Raw genomic sequence first — 23,265 nt, 5'->3', positions numbered from 1 at the left:
GATGACTACGCCCCGTGCAGCCGTGCTTACGTTTCTGCAGTTTGGAATTTGACTTCTTGCCAAAACCAGAAGCATATATTTTACTTTTACTTTTACCACCATCATGACAAAGACACAAGCATTCCCCCAGGAATCAGAATATTTAATAGATCTTCAAACTGATCTCTCACTCGAGGGAAGACGACACAATGATCATATAGCAGAGAGATCAACGCAAAACATTTCTGTGTTTTTATTCCTCCCGGAAACCCACCACTACTAAAGTCCAACTCCATCCTCGCCGACCACCTGTCTCCCCCACTGAACTGACCCAAATCAACGGTCACTTTTTCTCCATGTTCGAACTCCCTCCTCCTACAACCCATGTATATAATATAAAGCTTTTCACTATAAACTCAACTGTCCAACACTATAAATCCATTTCTCTCTCTCTCTCTGAAGTTTCCTGAAACTTGACAAGTTTTGAGACCCAGATCCCAACTTGGGTCTGGTTTTGTGCTTCAAGATTCTTGTTTTCCAAGTTCAAGTTGGAAGCTTTGAACTAAAGACTGAAGCTTTTGTGTTTGGTGAGTCATTCTTTGTTTCTTCATTTTTCCAAGCTTTAATTTGAATTGTTTAATCTGCTGAAGCTAAAAGTTCAAAAGTCACTCTCTGTTTGTCTCACAAGAAATTTGAAAGCAAAGAAATAACAGAGAGTTTGAGATTCGGTTTTTGTTTAAGTGAGAGATATTCACATTGAAATATCTTGGCTAGTTTGACAAATTAAACTCTTCCTTTTCGATTAATTTTGTGGTCCAAATTTGTATAAATATCTCATTTTGATTCAAACTTTCAATTTTCAGCTCTGAAAACGAGTCTTTTAGAGATTCTAAGCCATCTTGGACTTGAATCCAGCTACAATGGCGTTGGATTTGAGCTCAATGGCATTGGAATCAGTGGGAATGGTGAACACTTCGGATCATGCTTCGGTTGTGTCCATGAACCTATTTGTGGCGCTTCTTTGCGCTTGTATATTGCTTGGACATTTGCTGGAGGAGAGTAGATGGATGAATGAGTCCATTACCGCGCTTGCCATTGTGAGTGAGCTTAATTTGCTGTTTGTGATTGTGTTTGTGAGTGTTGCTGTTTGTATATGATGGAGAATTGGAAATGAATTTGTGTGTTTTGGTGGCAGGGTTTGTGCACTGGGATTGTTATATTGCTGACCACAAAAGGGAAAAGCTCTCACTTGTTGGTGTTTAGTGAAGATCTTTTCTTCATCTATCTGCTTCCTCCTATCATTTTCAATGCCGGGTATGGTTTGTTTGGCTTTTCGAAATGTAGTTCTTAGCTGAATGTTTACATCAGGTTAACTTGACTGTCACTCTTTGTTCAAGGAGTTTAGCAGTCAGATTACTGAAAGTTAATTTGAGAGATTTGGTTACTATGTTGCGGTATAATTTATTTGATCCTTTCTTTCCCACCATCATCAGGTTCCAAGTGAAGAAGAAGCAATTTTTCCGTAATTTCATGACAATCATGATGTTTGGAGCTGTTGGCACCCTCATCTCCTTCGCCACCATATCCTTAGGTAATCCTTTAAACTTGATGATTTTCGCTCTGCAGCCTAGGCTGGTCTTGTTAAGTTTAAGGAAGTGAGGCATTTCAATTGCATCTTGTTCGAACTTCTTGGGAGGCTCAAGTCATTTAAGGTCTGAGCAGGACTGCCTCTGCAGTGGAAACAATTTTGAACAAGATTATGTGCTGATATGTGTATTAGCTTTTAGTCAGGACTCAGAAGATGTTTCTCTAGATCAAGGTGTATACTGTATAGTCTAATCATATCAGGGGAGGTAATCAATAATGTTAAGATTTTTTCCTTGGATATTCCAATCATTCGAAATCAGTCCAATCATCAGAAAGTCACATAGCTCACTTCAGAAAAATACTGTTTTTTTGAAAATCTGGCAAATTGTAATTGTGTGAATGTGTCATTCATTTTCCGAAGGAATGAAGTTGTTAAACTACAGTCATGGTGACCTGAAACAGATGAATTGGTGTCTAGTGCTTGTTCTTTTGTGTAATCCATTTGAAAACAGCAACTGCGTGTGCATGTGACATTATGACCTGCATTAGCTGCTTTATTAAAACAGCTGACCCATTACTTGGTTTTGATAGATTTATTCACACTTTGATTCAGGTGCTATGCACTTTTTCCGCCAATTCAGCATTGGTACCCTCAAGATTGGAGATTATCTCGGTATATACAGTCTACCCCTCTTTTACGATATCAAATTTGTAGCTGTTCTTTTCAGTAACTTCCTAATAGAACTACTTCCTAGTTAATGTTTTATACCTTGATTTTGCAGCACTTGGAGCAATATTTTCTGCAACCGATTCTGTTTGCACCTTGCAGGTATCCCACTCTTGTGCAAATATGGTTCTGTAGCTTCAAGAATATCATATAGAATTAACCCAAATTGTCAATGCAGGTGCTTAATCAAGATGAGACACCTCTGTTGTACAGCCTGGTTTTTGGGGAAGGTGTAGTCAATGATGCCACATCAGTAGTGCTTTTTAATGCAATCCAAAGCTTTGACCTCTCCCACATCAATACAAGCACTATTATGCAGTTTATTGGAAACTTTTTATATCTATTTGCTACAAGTACACTTCTGGGAGTTGTAGTAAGTATCTCTCTCTCTCTCTCTCTCTCTCTCACACACACACACACACACCCTTCACGGGAATCTATATAATACATATGTGGTTCCTGTTACTGCATGTATGACCCTTTTTCTTTAAAACTCCAATTTGTTGCAGGCTGGATTACTTAGTGCATATGTAATTAGAAAGCTCTATTTTGGCAGGTTAGTAAAAGTTAGTAATTTGCTGGTATTTTGATATTATCTTGACATAGTTGAAGGTAAATGTCAATGGGAGATATTAACCAACTGCTGATTTTCTGTTAGATCACCATTTATGTTTACATCCTATTATAGATGATTACTAGAAACCCATGGGAAGACATATTTCTATAATTATTACAGAAACAAACTGAAAGTGAATAACGATAATAATGCACCACTTGTTAGCTTTTAGCTGGAATTTTGTGAGAAAAGGAGCACATAAACTTTGATTTATATCAGTATAGATTTATACGTACCTACTGGTGCAAGAGAACTAAAATATTCTCTCTCCCAATTGCACATATTTTGTAGCCTGCATTTTCATAGTCTTTTCCTGTTCTTTTTCTTTTGTAACAACCCTGAGTTTGTTTTACTTTGTAGGTTTAGTTTTCTTTTGGTTACTGCTCTTATTACCTCTTTCTTTCATGTGAAAAAATCAGACACTCAACTGATCGTGAAGTTGCTCTTATGATTCTCATGGCTTACCTTTCGTACATGCTAGCTGAAGTAAAACTTCACAACTATACATGATCTCTTTTTTTTTAATTTTTTTTTTATCTTACGCTATTTGAGGTCTGACCATAAACATTACTTTGATCTATTTTGCAGCTGTTTTACTTAAGTGCCATTCTCACTGTGTTCTTCTGTGGAATTGTTATGTCTCACTACACATGGCATAATGTGACCGAAAGTTCAAGAGTGACAACTAAGTATGTTAAATCCATTACTTGATTCATAAACTTCTGATGTCATTGCTGTCATAACTTCCTTATTACCGATGTTCTTATTTCTTTTACTAACTAATGCAGGCATACTTTTGCCACCCTATCATTTGTAGCTGAGATTTTTATCTTCCTTTACGTTGGTATGGATGCCTTAGACATTGACAAGTGGAGATTTGTGAGCGATAGGTATTTCTCTTAGTGAAATGGAGATTGGCCTCCTGCAAAAATCAATCCTTTCTGTACTTGTAAATTGCAAGATAAGTGTTACTTTTTCTTGATTTTTAGGCTTATTTTGTTGCTCTATATATTTTTTTCAGCCCGGCAAAATCATTAAAAGTGAGTTCAATACTTTTGGCACTGGTCATGGTTGGAAGAGCAGCCTTCGTTTTTCCCTTATCTTTCTTATCTAACTTGACCAAGAAATCTCCACAAGACAAGATCCATTTGAAGCAACAAGTAAGAGTGTCACCATTTGTGGGTTTTTGTATATGATAATTGGTATTACATGTCTTCATAGGTTTCCTGGTTTTCAGGTTACAATTTGGTGGGCTGGTCTTATGCGTGGTGCTGTTTCTATGGCACTTGCTTATAATCAGGTAAAGTGTTGACTGTTGAAGAATATCTTCTCTGTAGCCTGGGATTCTGAATACATTGACATACATTGTACTAGGAAAATTCACAACAATGTTTGAATAGCCTTCTTGCTAAAGTAGATCAATCCATTGTTTTTTTTTTAGCCAAACAAAGAAAAGAACGATTTTTGTGTACTAGTGTAGCGGCTTTTGAACTGTCTATGCTCTTTACTAGTGTTACAATGAGATCAGACAGCTCAAAGCCTGGAAACATGTTCTGGCACAGCTAAGCATTGATATTTTGGCTCACTCTCTGAAAAGAAGTTACCGTTTTCTCACTCTCTGAACTGCTCCAAATTTGTGTGCACATGCAGTTTAATAGGACCGGCCATAATGACCTGCGCGCCAACGCATACATGATCACCAGCACTATCACAGTTGTTCTTTTCAGCACAGTGGTAAGATACTAATGGGTTAAAAGCTGAAGCTCATTTGACACAAACTGATATATATGCAGAATGTTTTTTTTACTCTACACTATGATTTTGTTAATGCAGGTGTTTGGTTTGATGACTAAACCCCTAGTGAGGATCTTGCTTCCTACATCGAAACACTTCACTAGTATGACATCTTCTGAACCTTCTAGTCCTAAATCCTTCATCGTGCCACTGCTCACCAACGGGCAAGATTCAGAGGCAAACATTAGGTCTGTGGACATACCCCGTCCTACTAGTTTAAGAATGCTCCTAAGCACTCCATCTCACACTGTCCACCATTATTGGCGAAAATTTGACAATGCGTTCATGAGGCCTGTTTTTGGCGGGCGGGGTTTTGTACCCTTTGTTCCAGGATCACCTGTTGAACAAAATGGTCATCAATGGAACTGAGAATGAGCATATGTTACAGATAAAGCACTAATTTTATAGGATTCATAGGTTGGGGCTTGGGGTCGGCTTTCAGTGTGCATTTGTTTATACATAGGAGATTTTGAAGTGAGTGGTGAGCTGTGACAACAATTTAGAAGGGAGGAGCTGCTTGTAACCTGTGGTGTGGTGATTCAATGATTGTCGTGTATACATGGATTGCTGATAAAGTTGGTTCCATGACAATCCACAACCTTGTGTAGGTTTTGTTTATTGGGTGTCCTGGTTATGCCTAAAATTCCATGAAAAGCTAAAGATTAATCACTGTGAATGATCACTGATCAAATTGTTGCAAGTCCACGCACCTACAATAGTGAAACTGACAATACCAACAGGGTTATGCCAAGCATTTAGTTTCCACCAAAAACTCAGTTCCCATTTTAAGTACAAATTTAGCTAAATATTGATGCTTGAACCCATCTAAGAGTACTAGAATCTGTTTTAAGCACCAAAGCTTTCAGTGATTTGTTTCTCAGGAAATAGGGGCTCAATTTTGGCTATTGGTACCAAAAAGTGGAACTTTTTAGGACCCATCGGACTTGACTCCTACATTGGATTCAAAGCAAGCTAACCCCAAATCTTAAAGAGATCTAAAAACTCTGTTTTACAATAAAGGATTGGACGAATCTTCATCAGTGGAAGATGAACTTGGTTTAAAGTTTAAACTAGATCACAAGTGATAGTTAAAAGTAAAATAGTATAGCGGGTACATTGAGCTATATGTGAAACTAACATTTGTGTCCTACACTCCTAAAGTTTCACTTAATGATCTCATACAAGATGGCTCAACTCAATTTCAACCATTCGTAATTAACAATAAAAAAAACAAAAAACAAAAAAAAAAATACCACTCGTTATGCAGATGTGATCTTGAATTCTTGATATAAAGAGAAATATGTGAACCGTTTCTTTAAAGTTATATAGAGCAGGGGACCTTTTCTTTTCTTTGATCTGAAAAAGTTGGCGAGTGTGGCTAATCAAGTATCCATTTCACCACCAGCATTATTGGTGCGTTTTGAATTGCAAATTTCAAATACAATTCCACCATATTGCTGAACTAGTTATTTTGATTGAAAGATGAGCTCTCCTTACATGCAGAATTCAGATTGTCCATATATATCCTACTGATGAGATAGAACATCTTCTGGTGTCATAGTCTCATAGACATGCAAGGCTAGTCATGAGAGAAAAATGATCACATTTACAACATATCTAGACAGAATTTTACTTTTATCTAAGGATGCGCAAAGTATCCGATTGCTATGCTGATAAGAGCAACCAGAAAAATATAAAGAAGAGGGAAGCCAACCATAATGCTTCTTGCATTGTTCTTCTTACTCAACAACTCCTACAAATAGGAAAAGCAGACAATAAATCTTTTAGACCAAAACAGAAAAGTTAACATCACAGAGGCTGAACTTGGGCAGGAGACTACCATCTTTGCATTTCTTTCTACAAGAAAAAAATAATTCTAGGGGGTGATGACTCACCGATTCATGTTTAAGCATATTCTTCTCTCGAGTGGTCATTCTCTTTTCTTCTGTTAGCTTAATGATGGTAAGATCAGCCTGCAAAGAACATGACAGATATTAGATAGCTATCATCCTTGACATTTTCAAGGAGGGGATCCAATCTTCGCAAATGTTAACAATACAAAGAGTAAGAGGAAGTGAAATAGAGAGAGTTGAATGGGAGAAGAATTTGGTGAAAAGCAACGAGGCATCAGGTTGTGCAGATTTCGGAAGGAATAAGATACTTTCTGGTACGCTGTCATTAGCGGTAAACTCAGGCTTCAAGCAAAAGGCTGGATGGGAATAAACTAAAGCCTATTGAAGCTTGAAACATACATCTGAAGGCATCAATCCATTTACTGCTTGCTGCAAATTTGCCAGTGGGTAATAGGGAAATGGTGCAGTTTGGGAAGATAGATGGGTTGGGGAGACAGCTTTTCATCATGTCTACATTTATATAGACTATCACAATCTAACCAGCTTTCCATTGCTAGACCATGTACTAATTCCTCTATTTTTCCAATGAATTGGGATTTTGGAAGGAACTTGTGAGATCCAGAAGTTGGGAAACTAGTATCTTAATTACATCAGTTAGAGGGCATTGAGCTGATTTCATCTAGAACAGAAAGATTAAGTGGTTGTTGGAGTCAGCAGAGAATACTGACTGTAAAATCAATATTGGAAAACTTATGAACAATCTCTACCATTCCTCAGTTCTTTCCCCTTCTGTATTACATAAATGTAAAGTTTGTCCTGAAGTCAGGTCTTATCTTGGGTTTTAAAAGTACTAAAAACCCGTGATACGGTTCAAAATTTCCATAAGAGAAGGCCTGCAGTTTGTACCTTCCCTCCTTTTAGGTGGAGTAATGAAAATATGTGTATTACTTCCCGGCTTAACTCCTTCAGTTCACTATAAGCACAAAGAAGATGCATATGGGTCTGTAGTGTGTACCGATGGAAATGAGCACGAGGAGTGTGATCTTTACAAGGTCCCACTCATTATCTCTATGGAAAGGGAAGACCAAATAAGTTGGAAAAATCCATGGAATTTGGTGGCCTTGTTGCATGATAGATGCAAGTACCAGGGTGTTAGAGAAATTTCCTCTTCCACATTAAACACTGATTCTGTAACTGTAGGATAGTTTGAATCTTTGTCTTAATAGTCTTTATAGCATGATTGTAACTGATAGCTAAGCTTAGCTATATATTTGTACACAAAGTGTAAACAGATTGATCCAAAGAAAATCATTTTCTACACAGGGAGAAGCGCAGTAATTGACTAATGGGTGTATGCTGGATTGCTAGGTCAGTCGGATGAATGTGAACGAGTAGCTGAAGCTTTGTGGAAAAGGGTTTGACATCATTATCTATGATCTATTTCTGTTGTGGTTCAGCTCTTTGAATTTTATTGATTGCTTGCTGCAATTTGAAGTAACAAGAATTCCTAGAAAATGCAGAGATAAAGTCCTATATAAATTTTTCCAACTCTCTAATCAAAAGTGCATGGGTGCTATAAAAAAAAAACAAAAAAAAAACCCAGTAAATCTCTTCCCATATACTCCCACGTAGGTTTTGTTAAATTCTAACCATCTATCCTTCCAGTATAACAGATTCTACGGTCATCATGCATGCTATCAAGATAGATCAAACTGAACTCACCTCTTTTAGCTTTAAATTCACTGTACTGAGCTTTGATTTCAACTCCTCCAAGTCCTTTGCTAAATTCAACACAACAGCATTTTTTTCTGGTTTCAATTCCTCTGCATGCATAACTGCTCTTGACTCATCCTTATAACTTTCACCGTCAACATTGTCAGCAACCTGGAATGAAGGAAACAGATTAAGATACATGTCTTGTTACTTATTGTACACAACTCTCTTGAGACAATTGAGTTTCAGACGATGAAATTATAGTAACACTGACTAGACCAGTTCCAGATAATTGATGCCAAAAAGAATTGTGTACTTCTACTGACATTGAGATACCAATTCTTCTCCCAACAATAGTAGGACAGTAGCTAATGCACAAATCAATATTACACATTCAAACAAGTTAAAAAAAATGAAATACTTGGAATATAAAAGATTTTGAAATGCACTGTTGCACATATATACATCAGCAAATGATATAAAAAGGAAACAAGACAAAAGAAGAAAAGGTAGGAGGTCAATGTTGAGTTTAAACAGATGGCATTAGTTTCTTACCCTTTGAGGAGGAGGTATGTATTCAACTTCATTCAGAACTCTGTCCTTTTGTGCTGAAGTTTCATAACAAAGATCTTCCTTCGGCTCTCCATTAACATGTAGAAATTCTGGAAAAGGGGGTGGGCTGGTGAGCACCACTCTTAACTTCTTCTCCTCAACGTATTTGCCACTATCTTTTGCAAACTGCAAGATGAAAAGAAGAATTTGAATATTTTACCTAAGAATTTTAACTGCGACTATCACTAATTTTTTTACCATGTCAGATGTAACCTCCTCCTCTGATATCCCAAATGGAATAACTGTGCATTGGATTAGGAACTTGTCTTTACACTGCAATTCAGGTGGAGCTACTTTCTGAGCTTGCATAGTAACTGCATTTACCCAACAAGTGAAGAGTGAAAAATACTTTTATGTTGAGCACCAAACTTTTTTCTCTGCACCAAACTTTTATGTTTAGGCTGGTCACTCTCTAATAACAGTGGCTATGGAAGTTTAGGCCAAATCTCATTTCTAACTGATGATCTGTTGACATAAGATCACATACGGTCTAAAAAAACATCATATATGTGTTTATATTATATAAGAAATTAGGCAAGATTAGGGAAATCAAACCAGCAAGCTAGGGCATATTGCAGAAGAAGTCAAAAACTATAGACTTGATTAGTAAGAACAAAAAGTGACTGGAAAGTACTAGGCATATGCAACATGTAAAATAGAACATTGTTACCATTACTTGCTCATGATCAAATACCAAGAGCAGGCAACTCACTCTTTCCAGGTATAAGAGCTCAAGCTCCCAGGGATCACTAACAAAAAATGTGAGTTTTTGAAATAGTTGGCCTTTCAAATACAAGAAACCACTGCCTCCTGTTGTGTCAAAATTCTCCACACAGTCTGAGCTAGCAAAGATTAGTTGAAAATTCTCAGGTATCTGGTAAGCATATATACCTCCGATATTACTTTTGTATAGGATTCCTCTTAGTTAACAAAGAATATCATGACTCCCCCCCAATTTTCCCCACCAAAAATACAGCAAACATGAGTAAGCTCTTTGCAGTGTTATATTTAGTTGAGAGTTTCAACAACACTCAGGTGAACAGTTAACAATTGGACCATATGAATGAGGAAGGTAAATCCTGGTAGAATTGTTAGCCGTTAGCAAACATACTTCAGAAAGGGATATCAGCTGGAAATGCTAGAAGTATCACTGCTGAAGGGCTAACAGCTGGACCACGATCATCTTTGTCATTCCAATGGTCCATCTAATTTAAAGAGTCTTCTGTCAATATTGCTGCATGCTGCCCATAAAGCCTCAAAGTCTCATTAGAGTACTCATCAACAAGGCCAGAAAATTGTTTAATTGATCTAACACTTGAGCTTCCTACCACTGCAGGCTTCCAGAAATCCTCATTAGAGTATCCTGAAATCTCAGAATTCATTGGTTCATTTGTTGTTAATCTAAACTTTGAAAAAAGCCTGGTTATAAATTTTTGTCAAAGAACCGGCGTAAAAGACATCCTACATTATGAATGCCATATCTATCCCATGTTTAAACAGACAAACTAAAGTGCCCAGTTCATATGATTTTATCAATTCGTCAGATGAACATAAGAATTAGTCAAATGACATGATTACATTACTTCTCAACTGTCCAATTGATAATGATTACATCTGATAACATGAGATCACATACTTTCTAAGGAACATATCTGATACGCATGTATACTAAATAAGAAATGAGGCTTAGACTATTGAAATCATAGCAGAAAATTGGGGAAGAAGTAAACCCAAGATGGAAATGAATAAGAACTAAGAAGTCATAATGAAAACCATAAGACCTGTGAAATCACATGTTGCCCTGGGCTTTATGATGCCTGTATTTGGCCGCACACAGTATTTCTTTGGAGAAGTGGTTTTCACCTGCAAATAGATTTTGTCAAATTGCAAAGCACCCATGTCCATTTCTTAATTTGTTTGCATGCACACAATGACACAAAGCCACAAACCTTTGAGAAAAAGAAAAACAGAACAAAAAGATATAGAATCAGTACCTTGAAAGCAACACACTGGTCAGACCTGTTCCCAAGTTGTATTGTACATGTGCTCTGCTTCTTTACCTCAACTACAAGAGTAAAACCAAAGCCAACATAAGAACCAATCAAAAATCTCAAGCAAGACAGAGAATTTGATTCAACAATGCTAATAAACCAAAAGTCTCTGCATGCATTCTGGGAATTTGAGAAACCTACATGTGAATTGGAGTTCATTGGGTTGAACATCCAAAAGCTCTGTGGTGATCATTCTGCAAGCTTCACAAGTACCCACCACCAATTCTTGAGACAATGCAAGAATCTAAGAGTGAGTGAGAGAGAGGATGAATGGTTGGAGGTGTTGGTGATGTAAAGGACTATGTAAAGGGTGAAGAAGAGCAGTGAAAGCAAAGAATAGTGTTGGTGCCTGTTGTGGGTCTCTCTCTCTCTCTCTCTCTCTCTCTCTCAGTTCTGAACGGTTGTACCGGCTTTGTTTCTGATTTGTTTTCTTAGCAAACAAACAAGCAATGCCCACATGCACAAGATTGAAAAAAATAGTCTGAGTTTAAGCCAGAGGGGAAGAGAAGAAGAAAAACTAGAAAAGCCACCAAACTAGACAAGCTGGCTAACTCAGTTGTGGGTTGCCACTCAACACTGTCCAACATGCACCCTCTTCTTCTCTCTCTCTTTTTACCTCACCGAAAGTGAAAAGGAGAAGCCAGAAAATTTGGAAATGATTTTTTCTTGCTTTCATCTTTTCAAAAGAAAAAAGAAAAACTCTTTTCCCAACGGGAAAGATTGCAGGTCAAAGTTACCAAAAGGAAACATGATTGAATGTGATCTTGATTCTTGAAGCAAATGCATCTCTACTATGATATTAAAAAAATTAGATAATTTGGGTCATGAGTGTTATTGGAATGCCACTACTTTGTTACTCCTCCTGCCTCTGATAATAGCTTCCTTTGAAAGCTAAGGATTTTTCGGTTCTATAACACTGTTCTATATTGTAGGGTTTCTGCCTCCTTTGTAACAACAATGATAAGACATGTCAAAGGTTTTTTTTTTTTTTTATTGGGAAGAGAAATCGTTCCTTCAGTTGATAAACTACATCAATGAGTATTTAGTGGCATCATTAAACCCTTAAATGGTCGTATTTAAGAGCCGATAACATAACATTTTAAAAATACATGTCACATGTGTAAGTTTTGTAGTGATTATTGCCAAAGTAAATCAGAAATGGTGCTTAGGCCTTGCTTCCTCTGTGATTTCTCAATTGTGCATGTATTTTTGCGAGTTTTGTTTTCTTTTTCTGTTTTTAAAGGTCTTCTTTGTTTTCTTTAGAAAATTACTTCTTGCACAACCTTGAAAGTCAATATATAACATGAGTCAAAAACTCGAAAAGAGGCGTAATTTTGGTACGAGTAAAAGGAACAAGGAAATCTTTTTTCTTTGATCACATCATATGAGCTTCAAGCCAAACTAAATAATGGAATGAAGCGCTGGAAATGTAGATTATGGTCCTAACAAGTAGACAATCTGTCTTTCTTTATATTCAAGTCATTGCATAATTTCATTAAAAGTAACTGTGTTTAGTGAATGGATAGGTTGGTTGGGCTGCCATGCCTAAGAAGCTAACCAAAAAGCCAATGCCAATTCACCATTATAGTTCACCTAACTGCATCAGTGCAGAAATGTTAATCTTAGAATCTATAGTTGCAAGTTGCAACCTTTGCTACCCTAGTTGGACTTCTCGTCAGCAAAGAGATGAAGTGTTTAAAGAGAGAGAGATGGAGGAGTTTGAGCTAGGAGGCTATTCTACTTTGTGACATTTATAGGACACTGATTTTTCAGGTTTCCTGTTTTTAATTGTATGTGTTTCAGGCCTGCCATTTGTTCCAGCTCTCGCAGTAATATTCTACAATGATAGTATGAATGGAATAAAGGTTATTGCAACAGTTTCGGCAATCTGGAGATTTGCTTCATATCTCTATCAGCACTATCTTGACAATTCCAATTCCAGCCCCAAAACTAGACCTGTTACAGAAATTTCAGTGATTCCTTTACTAAAAGAGACCAGGTGCTGAGCGAATAGATAGTGAAAAGGGAAAACTATCAGCTAGCTATTTTCTTCACTGAAACCTTTTACGATTTGCATCTTCCCTTACAATTAAAGGCCACCGATGCCTAGTTTTAACATTTCAAAATGGCATCACTGTGAACTGAATTTATTATCAAATCAGTATAGCACAAAAACCATTACAACAGTTGATTAGTTCTTACCCAGTCCTCGTGGGTGGTATAACACAATTCTCGTCAGTTCCATCAGTGTGAAGTTTCTGAGTTGTCAACTAGGTTTGTAGATTGTAAAAGCTTGTGGGATGTTAGGAACTATCAAAGCGACTACATGAGACAGCCAACATAGTGAGCTCGGGGATATTTCCTCTGTAGTTGTGGCCATTGGACAAAGAACTGATCAGCTATCCGCAACTTGTAAAGAAGCAAGCCACTTAGGGAAAGCCTTTGTACTCTTGCTATACTCTCAACGTAAAACACAGATGACCATTTAATCCCCACAACCTGCTTGATATCAACCAATAATCAAAATTCTGAACTGATCACATGCAAAGAACAACAGCACAGAGCAAAAAAATCTAATAGATGCCCACAAACCTTAAATAAGAATGCAATTACACAAAGTGGAATACAAGTCCCAGGCCCATTGCATAGAATCTGGAATTTCAATTGATCATGAAATAGTTAATTTAGGACAATATTCAGAAAGCAAATGAAATAGAAATGAGTAGAGAAAAAGAAAAGAAACAAAAAAGAATATTACCACTTGAGGTCTGATACTTAGCATTAGCCAAAGCGCATGAACGGTAGCAATCAAAGTAGTCAAAGCAGAGGTTATATAAGATTGACCCACTTCCCTACTTCGATAGATCTGCATGAACTGTGACCGTGAAATCTCTTCCACCTTATCCTCAGTCTCTTCTAGCAACTGAGCTTTCTGGAGACTCATATTGTCAGTAGCAGCAGCAATGTAGAACCTGGGGGAAAATCTGTCTTTTTGCAGCACGGATAACAGATTGAGCATCTCTGCGGTGTGACCTCCTGAGCCTAATATAATGAGTGTACTAAGGGGTGGCGGTGTTAAGCCTGCTGAGCCTCTGGTTTTGAGGGGTTTGCCCGTTCGGTACAAAACATAGAGCAGGCGAATCAAGATCAACAACAAGCTAACGAGTACCGCAGTAATTGTGAAAATGCAGGCCATGATTGGGAAATCCAAATCCTTTTCTTCCTTGATAGATGAGAAGGATGAGGGGAGAGAAACTGAAGCAGACAAGGTTTGGAGCCAGAAATTGCCAAAGAAAACAGGGGGCCAAGCAATTAATCAGTTAATCAAGATATATCAATTTAACCATTACATAATGTAAAATACAAAATCATTCCCCAAAAGAAACACAAACCCTTCAAGAGTAAGCAACAAATACAAACCTGTATACCCCATACACATAAAAGAGCAAGGAACAATCTAGAAAGAAAAAAAATCATATAACTTCATATCTAACAGAAAGAGAAGTAACTAAATAGTAAAGAAGGAAAGATCAATATGCGAAATCTACCTTACAACACATCACCAAAAACAAATACCATTGCAATCATAGCGTACTTTAACTATCACTAATCAAACTGAAAGATGCCAACTCCAGTATCAATTTCAATGTAGTTATTGCCTATGTCTCTTGAAAAGTCGATTGTGCTAACGGAAATTTTTTTTTTGAGAACTACCATGCTGAGTTCAATAGGAACCAAGTTCTACAGCTGGGGCACATATCCATGCTCACGAAGTCGAGCAGTCAATGAGTCCAATTGAGCATAAATAAAGTTGGCTTTCGGATGGGACCTATCACCATTGACAAAAGCATGCATGCCATCCTTCAACTCAGTCCAGCTACAGCCTGGTGCCTTCTGGACATTATGTTGCCTCATTGTCTGTCTAACTTCTGATACCTCTTCATACTGACCAGTATCTACGAAAATATTGGACGTTAACACATAATTACCAGAGTGCCCAGGGTCAATTTCCATAAGCTTCTGTGCAGCTACTTTTGCAATGTCCGAATTCCTATGAAGTCGACATGCTGCTAACAATGCCCTCCACACCACAGCATTGGCTTGAATAGGCATGTTTTGCACCAATTCAAATGCCTCCACTACATGTCCAGCTCGACCAAGCATGTCAACTACACATGTATAATGCTCAATGGTTGGAATTACACCATATTTTGACCTCATTTGTCTCAATAATTCACGCCCTTCACTCACTAACCCTGCATGGCTGCATGCAGATAGAACCCCAACCAATGTGACCTCATCAACCTCAATCTGTGTCTCACACATGCGAGAGAACATATCTAATGCCTCGTTAGCATTGCCGTGCATGCCATAACCTGTGATCATGATGTTCCATGACGCTATATCCTTATTTTTCATCTTATCGAAAACCATATAAGCATTTCTCATGCTCCCACATTTTGCGTACATGTCCATGATCGCATTGGCCATTAGCACATCATTGACATCTTCCTTATTCACATCCCCCTTGCCTACCCCATTTTTAATCATATATCCATGAATTTCTCTACCATGCATCAATGCTGATAGATGAGAGCAAGCTGGAACAACTATTGTGATGGTCACCAAATCAGGTAGAATTCCAGCACCTAACATTCTGTAGAACAGCCTGAGAGTTTCATCATGATAACCACACTGTTCATGCACTGCTATAATTGAGTTCCAAGAATATATATCCTTCTCAATCATCATGTCAAAAATATCCAATGCATCTTCTGTAAACTTGCATTTTCCATACATGTCAATCAAAGCATTTGCAACCTCAAAATGTGAATCATACCCCATTTTCAATGCAATCGCATGAATTGCTCTCCCATGGTCAAAATCTCCCATCATGGCGAATATCGACAGGACCCCAGTTACCGTAAACCTACTTGGCATGACCCCTTCCTCACCCATTGTCCTAAAGACAACTAAAGCTTCATCAAAACGTCCAATCTGTGCAAACCCATTAACCATTGCATTCCAAAGCACAATATCTCTAGAAGGCAACTCCTCAAACACTTTCTGTGCCTCCTTTACTAACAGGAATTTCAAGTATGTATTCACCAAAGCACTACCAACATATACATCCAATTCCAACCCAAGTTTAATCACCAAGGAATGAATTTTCATAACCTCCCGTATGCTACAACAAGCTCTGATCACACATGGAAACGTAAACTTATCTGGCACGACATATGTCAACCGCATTCTGTTATAGAATTCAAATGCATTTCTAGCCAACCCGTTTGCAGTGAACCCAGCAATGACTGCATTGTAAGCAAATACATTGTGATCATGGAACCTATAGTAAAAGGTAGAGACGGCATCACCCATTTGGTTGCACTTGGAGTACATGTTGATAAGGCTGGTTATGGATAGAGGGGAGCAAAGGAAGCCATTTGTGAGCATATATGCGTGTATTTGCTTGCCTTTTCGGAGGCTCTTGTAGCGAGCACATGCTTGCAATGAGGCTATGCAGGTGCTGAGGTCATACACAGGCTGAACAGGTTGGGTAGCAGAACATGAAAAAGGGTAGCGAAAACACAAAGAGAAGGAAGGTTTGTTGATGAAATTGGTGGTCCTATTCATTTAACGCAGCCCAATTCCGAGAGTATTCGTATCCAACCACCTAGTACAGAAGTAACAAATTCCCAATCACAATCTACACGTTTTCTCACTATAAAGATCAAAACTTTTCGACATCTCAAGCAAAATGGCAACACAAATAAGTCTAACTTCCTTCCACCTTGTTACAATCAACACAAATTATTTAAAGGGCACTAGGGCAGCAACACAATGCATTCACTTCAGCATAACAAATCAATGAGTCTATTTAGTCAACAAGAAAAAGGGTTCATTTGAAAACCCAGAAACCAAATTTTGCATACCCAGAACTGAGAAAGTCAATTCCACCCTAAAACCATCAAATTTATGAACTTGTTCATACAGAAATAAAGAACCCATCCACATAAACTTGCAAAAAAGATAAAGGAACAATCTTTATGAAAGAAAGCAATACCAGATGCTATTGTCCTAGCTTAGCATAGGTGCCTGCTTCGTCTGCTGCGCTCAAATACTCCTGTTGGTAATCTATTTTGGACGAGGAGAAGGGCATTTGAGCAGCAGAGAAGGCTGGGTGCTGCCGAGTTTTCGAGGGTTAAAAATGAGGTAGGGTACTAAGTTGGTTTGGGTTTTGATGTTTGTTGTGAAGTAGTGTCTGTGACTAATATGGGGTTTTGGAATTGGTGGAAGGCAGAGCAGTTCGAGTGCCCAAGGAAGGCTCATGGGTGTAAAAGAACCTTTTTGGGTACATTGATCAAACTTGATCGAATGGTGGATTTCTCGGCTTATTGTTGTTGTTTGTGGTTAAGGGAATGTTGTTAGAAATCGGTTTGTGATCGAAATTGTTAGAGTAATGGGTTTAGTAATAATGCGTTGGTAGTTAAATCGGTGACTTTGGTTTGGTTTGTTGTTGAATTTGTAGTCGAAATGAGAACGAAAATTATATGTTGTTCCTGAATGGGAAGTTAAATTGTGTAAGTTTTGCAATTTGTTTGGTTAAATGTATAGAAGATGAATCTCAAAGTTGTGCATTTTTTAGTAATTTGTTGAATTCCTATGTGACAACTTTAATGTTACGTAAAATGGTCGAGGAAAATGGAAGTTTTAAGTTGGGTTACCGATGCTTACGTAATAAGCCGATAATCGAAAATGAGTTAAAAGAGTTAAAGTATCATGAAAGGAATGGTTTTGGTCAACTTGGTTAATGTGGTCATTCCTGATCAAACCATGAAAGTGTGGTCTAGCCTTTGGTCAACTCCTAGTCAAATCAGAATTGCACGAGTTGTTGAGTTATCGTTGTTGTGTTACTAAGAGCATCTCCAACAGTTTCCCTATTTTCTTGATTTTCTCAATTTTGGAGAATATTTGGTTGTTTTGTGGTCCAACAGATTTCCCTTCCTATTCTCCAAAATAGGGATGGAAAAGAAAGAGAAGCACTCAGAGCATCTCCAACAGTTTTCTTTAAAATTTCTCTAAAATGGGGAAGCAAAAGCTAAAATCTTCAAAAAAAATATGTTTAAAATCCAACAGCTTCTCCATTTTAGAGATTTCAGCATTTAATACAACAATAAATATATTATATCATTATTAATTATAACAAAAAAAACATTATATATTTCATTGTAACAATAAAATACATAATAAAATATTCTATTGTTATCTTGAATTCGTTGGACCACGTGAAGAATTTAATTTTAAGGAAAGAAGGCTTTGCTGCAAATTTAGGGAATGAATGCTTCTATTTCTTCTTCATCCCCATTTTGGGGAATTAATGGGATGGGAAAGCTGTTGAACCTAAAAACAGCTCTCTATTCCCCAAAATTGAGAAGTTCAAGAAAATTATGAACTATTGGAGATGCTCTCATTCCCCAAATTTGTAGCAAAGACTTCTTTCTCCAAATATTAATTATTCATGTGCTCCAACGATAAGAACAAAAATCTAGAATATTTTATTGGGTAATTTATGTTACAATGAAATATATGATTTTTTTTTGTTATTATTAATAATCATGTAGTATTTTTTTATTGTTGTAATAAATATCGAAATCTCCAAAATGGAGAAGCTGTTGGAATTAAAGCATAATTTTTTTTGGAGATTTTGGCTTTTGCTTCCCCATTTTAGAGAAATTTTGGGGAAGCTATTGGAGATCGATACTCTAAGTTTCTACATCTACAGTTGTACTTCGAACAAGTTAGCATACGTGGGAACTTTGAATTCCGAGACGGAACTTAACAGCTTGAAGCATACGTTGAGGAACGACAATTCTGTGTAGGGAGAGCTAAACTCCCATTATTAGTGGTTTTGTCTATATATAAGTGCATTGTTTTTGTGTGCTCATAGTCGATGCCTCGTGGATGTTTTCATTATTATATTATGATATAATTGATTTATGCTTGGATTAAGAAAACTGATGCTAGACGTGTGTGATAATAAGAGATTGTGATATGATAGTTTAGACCTAAGAGTGATGGGACATGGTGTTCCTAACTGTAAAACCTCCAGAGGGAGTTTGCCCATATGTTTGTCGAGTTATTTGGTATGCCTTACTAGGGTCAGGTATCGACAGTCACTTATATGGTTTTATTTTAACGTAAATTCCTTCTATCGTACATGAGGTATGGCTACCTAGACAATTTGGTACCTCATGTATAAAACAGGACAGTTTGGCACCTCAAGTACTACTAGAAGGCGCTTACATCAAATGTTGCATGTCTTGAAACCAAAACATACGTGGCACAAACCCTTACATGTAACAGGTAGCCTCATTGTAAAATGCGCTCAAATGATGAGCCTAACCACAAATGGCCTTAAACTACTCCTATCTAATCCCTATAGCAGGTACAAATTAGTTGCCTAGAGGCCTCAATTGGTGTACAATTAATAAACACCCAGAATTAAACAGAAGTAATTCGCATCCAAATGTCTAGACTAAGGTAGAAAGACTAGAATGCTACATTGGAAGAAAACCCTAGGACCTCAAAAGGCTAGAAAGGGTTAAGGCTCAAGTAAGGCATAACCCGTCTTGAAGCCAAACAACCTCAAAGAATGGGCCTAGCCTAAGGCCCAACAAACGGAGATCCATGATCTGTTCCACCCCCACCACCACCTACCTCCATCGCCGCCAAGTTGCAGTCAAACCCGCGGCCAAGCCAAGCCACCACACCACGTTGAAGCTCTTCCTTGCCTCGCCACACCAAAGATCGACCAGGCACGCAAAGTCCGATGACTCAAAGTAGCCGCACTGCGACACAAACCTGGAAACCTCTGACGACCCCGCCATTGCAGCTCTCAAAGCAACAACAACAACCATCCCCCTACACAACCAAACTTTTATTTGATAAGAATTTCAAACAAGTAACACATTAAAATATAGATGTTAAATACACAAAATAGACCCAAATTTAACTATCTAATTACGGTCGTTTGAAGTTGGAGTAGAAAGAGACGATGATGGGTTTCTAGACCTCCCAATTGAAGAATCCACATTCTTTAAAAAAATGAACACAAATTAAGTTTTGAATCTTTTCGGCTTGCTACCGTTGAATCCATGAATAGAATTAAACAGGTCCACTACATTGGAGAAGAAAGAAAACTAAAATGAACATAAAAATGAAACAGTATTGAGTCATTTTTCTTTTTTGTGGATAGACTTTTTTGTGGATATTATAAGAGATCGAAAGATTTGGTAACTTGATATAATTAAGACTCTAATGTTTGGTACCCAAGATTACATTACAACTCCTTATTTGTTAAGACTGTCCTACACTCATGTGGGTTGCCTTAAGTTGTACTAATATTAACCCATGTGTTGGTGTTTGGTGTTGCATGGTATTAGAATAGTTTTGCTTGGTTTGTGGTTTAAAATAATGGTATTATCTAAAGATGACCATTTTGAGTACCCACAATAACACTATCTAAGGAGGCCAAAATGAAAACAATGTGCTACGTAAACTTATTTATTTTAGTACCTAGTAACACCAAACATGGTACTAACCAAACTAAACTCCTTATTTAGGACAGTCCTAGTTAGTCCCAACAAACAAACATAATATTATAGTTTAGACTTAATTATGTTTTTCTTAGGAGACTTTTGCTTTTTACATTAGGAGATTGCATGGGCTAACTATATAGGAATGAGGTAATTTAAATATATTAAGCTTATGTGATTAGCAATAGTGTTCATTTGGTCAGTAATTGACCAAAAATTCATGGTAAGTCACCGTTGGATGTAAATCTAAGGATAGAGAGAATTATTTTTAAGTTGAGTTATTTTGTTTTCAACCCTTGGTTGTAAATCTAATGGTGACTGACCATAAATATCTCTTGGTCAATTAGTCAATTACTAACCAAGTGAACACTATTGATGTATCCTCCGTCCTTACGAGTAAAAGGGATGTGAACAAATCTTTTTTCTTTGATCCCTAAACATTCATGAGCGAAACTAAATAAATAATGGAATCAAGCAAATGTGGGCAAGGTTTTTAGCCTGGTCCTAACAAGCAAGTAGACAATCTTGCTTCCTTTTTATTTAAGTCATTGCTTAATTTCATTAAAAAGACTGCTCTTTTAATGGAAATGTTGGTTGGGATGCCATGCCTAAGAAGCAAACCAAATGCCAATGCTAACACACCATTATAGATTAGCTAATTGCATGTATTGTACAATGCTAAATAACAAGAACTTTATTCAACCAACATAAGAGACTAATAATCAAGGATTAATTACAAAACATCACCCGAACTATGATGTTATTTTCATTTTCATACCTAATTATCAAAAACTTGTATTTTCATACCCGAAGTTTCATTCCGTTAGTATTTTGATACCGCTAACTACTAACACCATTAAATTTTGAGGGGATTTTCGTCATTTTAATAAATGTATCATTTTTTATATTTACTTTAATAAAATAATTTATTTTTTGAGGTTATCAAATAGAACAATTTACTTTAGAAAAAACAAAATAAATTAATATGAATTAAAATCAAATAAATTAAAATAAATTATATCGAGAAAATATTGAATATCGATGGAAATTTTATCATATTTTATATAAACATGGTATATAAATATGATAAAATTTCCATCGATATTCGATATTTTCTCGATATAATTTATTTTAATTATATATTTTAATTTATTTGATTTTGTTTTGCTTAACATGTAACTCTAAAAATATATATACATACAAGAGTTCTACTAACTTTAATCACTATTGTTGCAAAAATAACTATTTAATTTTGGAGTTTTTTTTTGAATACTTTTGCTAAAGTAAATTGTTCTATTTGTATTTGATAACCTCAAAAAATAAATTATTTTGTTGAAGTAAATGTAAAAAATGATATATTTATTGAAATAACGAAAATGCCCTCAAAATTTAACAGTGTTAGTGATCAGGGTATCAAAATGCTAACGGAATGAAACTTCGGGTATGAAAATTGAAGTTTTTGATAGTTAGGTATGAAAATAAAAATAGCATTATAGTTTGGGTGGTTTTTTGTAATTAATTCAATAATCAATTGAATGATGGATGCATCTACTGAGCTTGAACTTAGCCTCCCTGTAGTCCCCCTATTATTTAGAGAATGTGTACAATTTTCTCTTGTTTAAGGGAAATGCATGCACAAAACCATGAACTTTTGAGTTCGGAGTTTTCTAAGGTTGCTATCAAAGCTCCCTAAATCATACAATGATAGAATCCGTTAGGGAGTTAGATAGAATGATAAAAACGATGTAAGTGAGTGAGATATACAATCCATAGTCACAAGACATAAAAGCTAAAAAAAAGAATCACCTTTAACTTAAATTATTCTTGTTTTTATAAGTGAGAAGTCTTAAATCTATGGATGAACAATTAGTTATTATCGAATAAGAAAAAAGATGTATTAAGGACAAAAAAGATATATTAAGGACAAGAAGTGTACGCCATATAGAACTACGTAAGTGTAATAAAATTTCAGAAATTGAGGTCTACTCAAAAGGTTAAGTTAACTATATCATAATAGAGGTATTAATTTGGGGTCAAAGCACTAATTATCAGTAAATTATTCATGGTGTTGTTATGTGACACTAAGAGTAGCAACGTTTAGCAACTTATAATAGGGTAGTGTTCTCATCGAAAAAACTTATAATAGCGTCGGTTTTAGTGGTTGTGTCCATTTTAATGTCTACGTACAAGGTACTTGTGCGTCTCCAACCCTTACAATAATGTGAGAATTGAACAAAAATAGCGATGCACCATTTGGCTTCTACAATACAGCCTCTAGATTGCTTCTATTCATTATTTTGTACGTTAATGATTATTGATCCGTTGTTGATATGATGATGGTTTGATATAGCAAAGAGATATCCCTCTGCATACGATAGGTCCTACGGGGAAGTGTTTACTCTATTGTATCAGCTCTGATCCTGATACTATTGTCAAGTTACTAGTTAGGTAATGCTTCGTCTCATAGTAATATTATCTTTAAGGGTAACGCTTAAACTTTTTGAGAATGAGGGGCAACTTAAACTCGGCAAGCGGGAGCGGAAACCCCGATGACCTCTATTTTTGACTCTTCTAACCTTCTAATTTTTTTACTTGGAAAGAGAAAATGAAAACTTGTAGAGGTGGAGCAAAATGCTGCTTCCAATCAGAAGAAAGAGTTTACCAAACAACTGACAAGGCGAGAGAGAGAGAGAGAGAGAGAGGACGGGACCTAACAGTACAAACCTCCCCTACTTCG

General features: G+C 36.7%; 4 protein-coding genes across 4 annotated transcripts; 1 reads left to right on the top strand and 3 right to left on the bottom strand.

The window, feature by feature from the left end:
* Nucleotides 1-350: 350 nt before the first annotated feature.
* On the top strand, nt 351-5,325 carry LOC101293187 (sodium/hydrogen exchanger 2-like). The gene is made up of 15 exons (XM_004296741.1): nt 351-566; nt 843-1,076; nt 1,175-1,293; nt 1,473-1,570; nt 2,180-2,239; nt 2,349-2,395; nt 2,472-2,666; nt 2,803-2,849; nt 3,329-3,395; nt 3,498-3,598; nt 3,698-3,799; nt 3,931-4,069; nt 4,147-4,209; nt 4,560-4,643; nt 4,743-5,325. Exons 2-15 carry the CDS (start codon nt 900-902, stop codon nt 5,070-5,072), a joined length of 1,629 nt encoding a protein of 542 aa, XP_004296789.1. The 5' UTR covers nt 351-566; nt 843-899; the 3' UTR covers nt 5,073-5,325.
* A 789-nt stretch (nt 5,326-6,114) lies between these two features.
* Nucleotides 6,115-11,308, bottom strand: LOC101292886 (vesicle-associated protein 2-2-like). Its single transcript, XM_004296740.1, has 8 exons — nt 11,074-11,308; nt 10,876-10,946; nt 10,663-10,744; nt 9,080-9,195; nt 8,825-9,007; nt 8,279-8,440; nt 6,599-6,676; nt 6,115-6,456 (listed from the first exon to the last, which is right to left on the bottom strand). The coding sequence occupies exons 1-8, from the start codon at nt 11,123-11,125 to the stop codon at nt 6,343-6,345; spliced, it is 858 nt and encodes a 285-aa protein (XP_004296788.1). The 5' UTR covers nt 11,126-11,308; the 3' UTR covers nt 6,115-6,342.
* A 1,736-nt stretch (nt 11,309-13,044) lies between these two features.
* On the bottom strand, nt 13,045-17,104 carry LOC101292591 (UDP-N-acetylglucosamine transferase subunit ALG14 homolog). Its single transcript, XM_004296739.1, has 4 exons — nt 16,997-17,104; nt 13,691-14,187; nt 13,525-13,584; nt 13,045-13,431 (listed from the first exon to the last, which is right to left on the bottom strand). Exons 2-4 carry the CDS (start codon nt 14,126-14,128, stop codon nt 13,255-13,257), a joined length of 675 nt encoding a protein of 224 aa, XP_004296787.1. The 5' UTR covers nt 14,129-14,187; nt 16,997-17,104; the 3' UTR covers nt 13,045-13,254.
* LOC101305259 (pentatricopeptide repeat-containing protein At3g14730-like) lies at nt 14,674-16,566 on the bottom strand. The gene has a single exon (XM_004298047.1). The coding sequence runs from the start codon at nt 16,564-16,566 to the stop codon at nt 14,674-14,676; it is 1,893 nt and encodes a 630-aa protein (XP_004298095.1).
* Nucleotides 17,105-23,265: the final 6,161 nt, after the last annotated feature.

The sequence above is a fragment of the Fragaria vesca genome, linkage group LG4 (genome assembly GCF_000184155.1).
Source record: "Fragaria vesca subsp. vesca linkage group LG4, FraVesHawaii_1.0, whole genome shotgun sequence".
Lineage (NCBI taxonomy): Eukaryota > Viridiplantae > Streptophyta > Magnoliopsida > Rosales > Rosaceae > Fragaria > Fragaria vesca.
The sequence above is the reverse complement of the archived record's forward strand: the minus strand, read 5'-3'. Positions and strand labels throughout refer to the sequence as shown.

Excerpts from the sequence above, each read along its gene's own strand:
- LOC101293187 (XM_004296741.1), top strand. The coding sequence starts at position 900 with ATGGCGTTGGATTTGAGCTCAATGGCATTGGAATCAGTGGGAATGGTG. Across the intron at positions 2,396-2,471 it reads ATTCTGTTTGCACCTTGCAG|GTGCTTAATCAAGATGAGAC; the intron begins GTATCCCACTCT and ends TTGTCAATGCAG. Across the intron at positions 4,070-4,146 it reads AGATCCATTTGAAGCAACAA|GTTACAATTTGGTGGGCTGG; the intron begins GTAAGAGTGTCA and ends CCTGGTTTTCAG.
- LOC101292886 (XM_004296740.1), bottom strand. The coding sequence starts at position 11,125 with ATGATCACCACAGAGCTTTTGGATGTTCAACCCAATGAACTCCAATTC. Across the intron at positions 10,947-11,073 it reads CAATGAACTCCAATTCACAT|TTGAGGTAAAGAAGCAGAGC; the intron begins GTAGGTTTCTCA and ends TTACTCTTGTAG. Across the intron at positions 8,441-8,824 it reads ACATACCTCCTCCTCAAAGG|GTTGCTGACAATGTTGACGG; the intron begins GTAAGAAACTAA and ends CCTTCATTCCAG.
- LOC101292591 (XM_004296739.1), bottom strand. The coding sequence starts at position 14,128 with ATGGCCTGCATTTTCACAATTACTGCGGTACTCGTTAGCTTGTTGTTG. Across the intron at positions 13,585-13,690 it reads TAAGTATCAGACCTCAAGTG|ATTCTATGCAATGGGCCTGG; the intron begins GTAATATTCTTT and ends TTGAAATTCCAG. Across the intron at positions 13,432-13,524 it reads TAATTGCATTCTTATTTAAG|GTTGTGGGGATTAAATGGTC; the intron begins GTTTGTGGGCAT and ends GATATCAAGCAG.
- LOC101305259 (XM_004298047.1), bottom strand. The coding sequence starts at position 16,566 with ATGAATAGGACCACCAATTTCATCAACAAACCTTCCTTCTCTTTGTGT.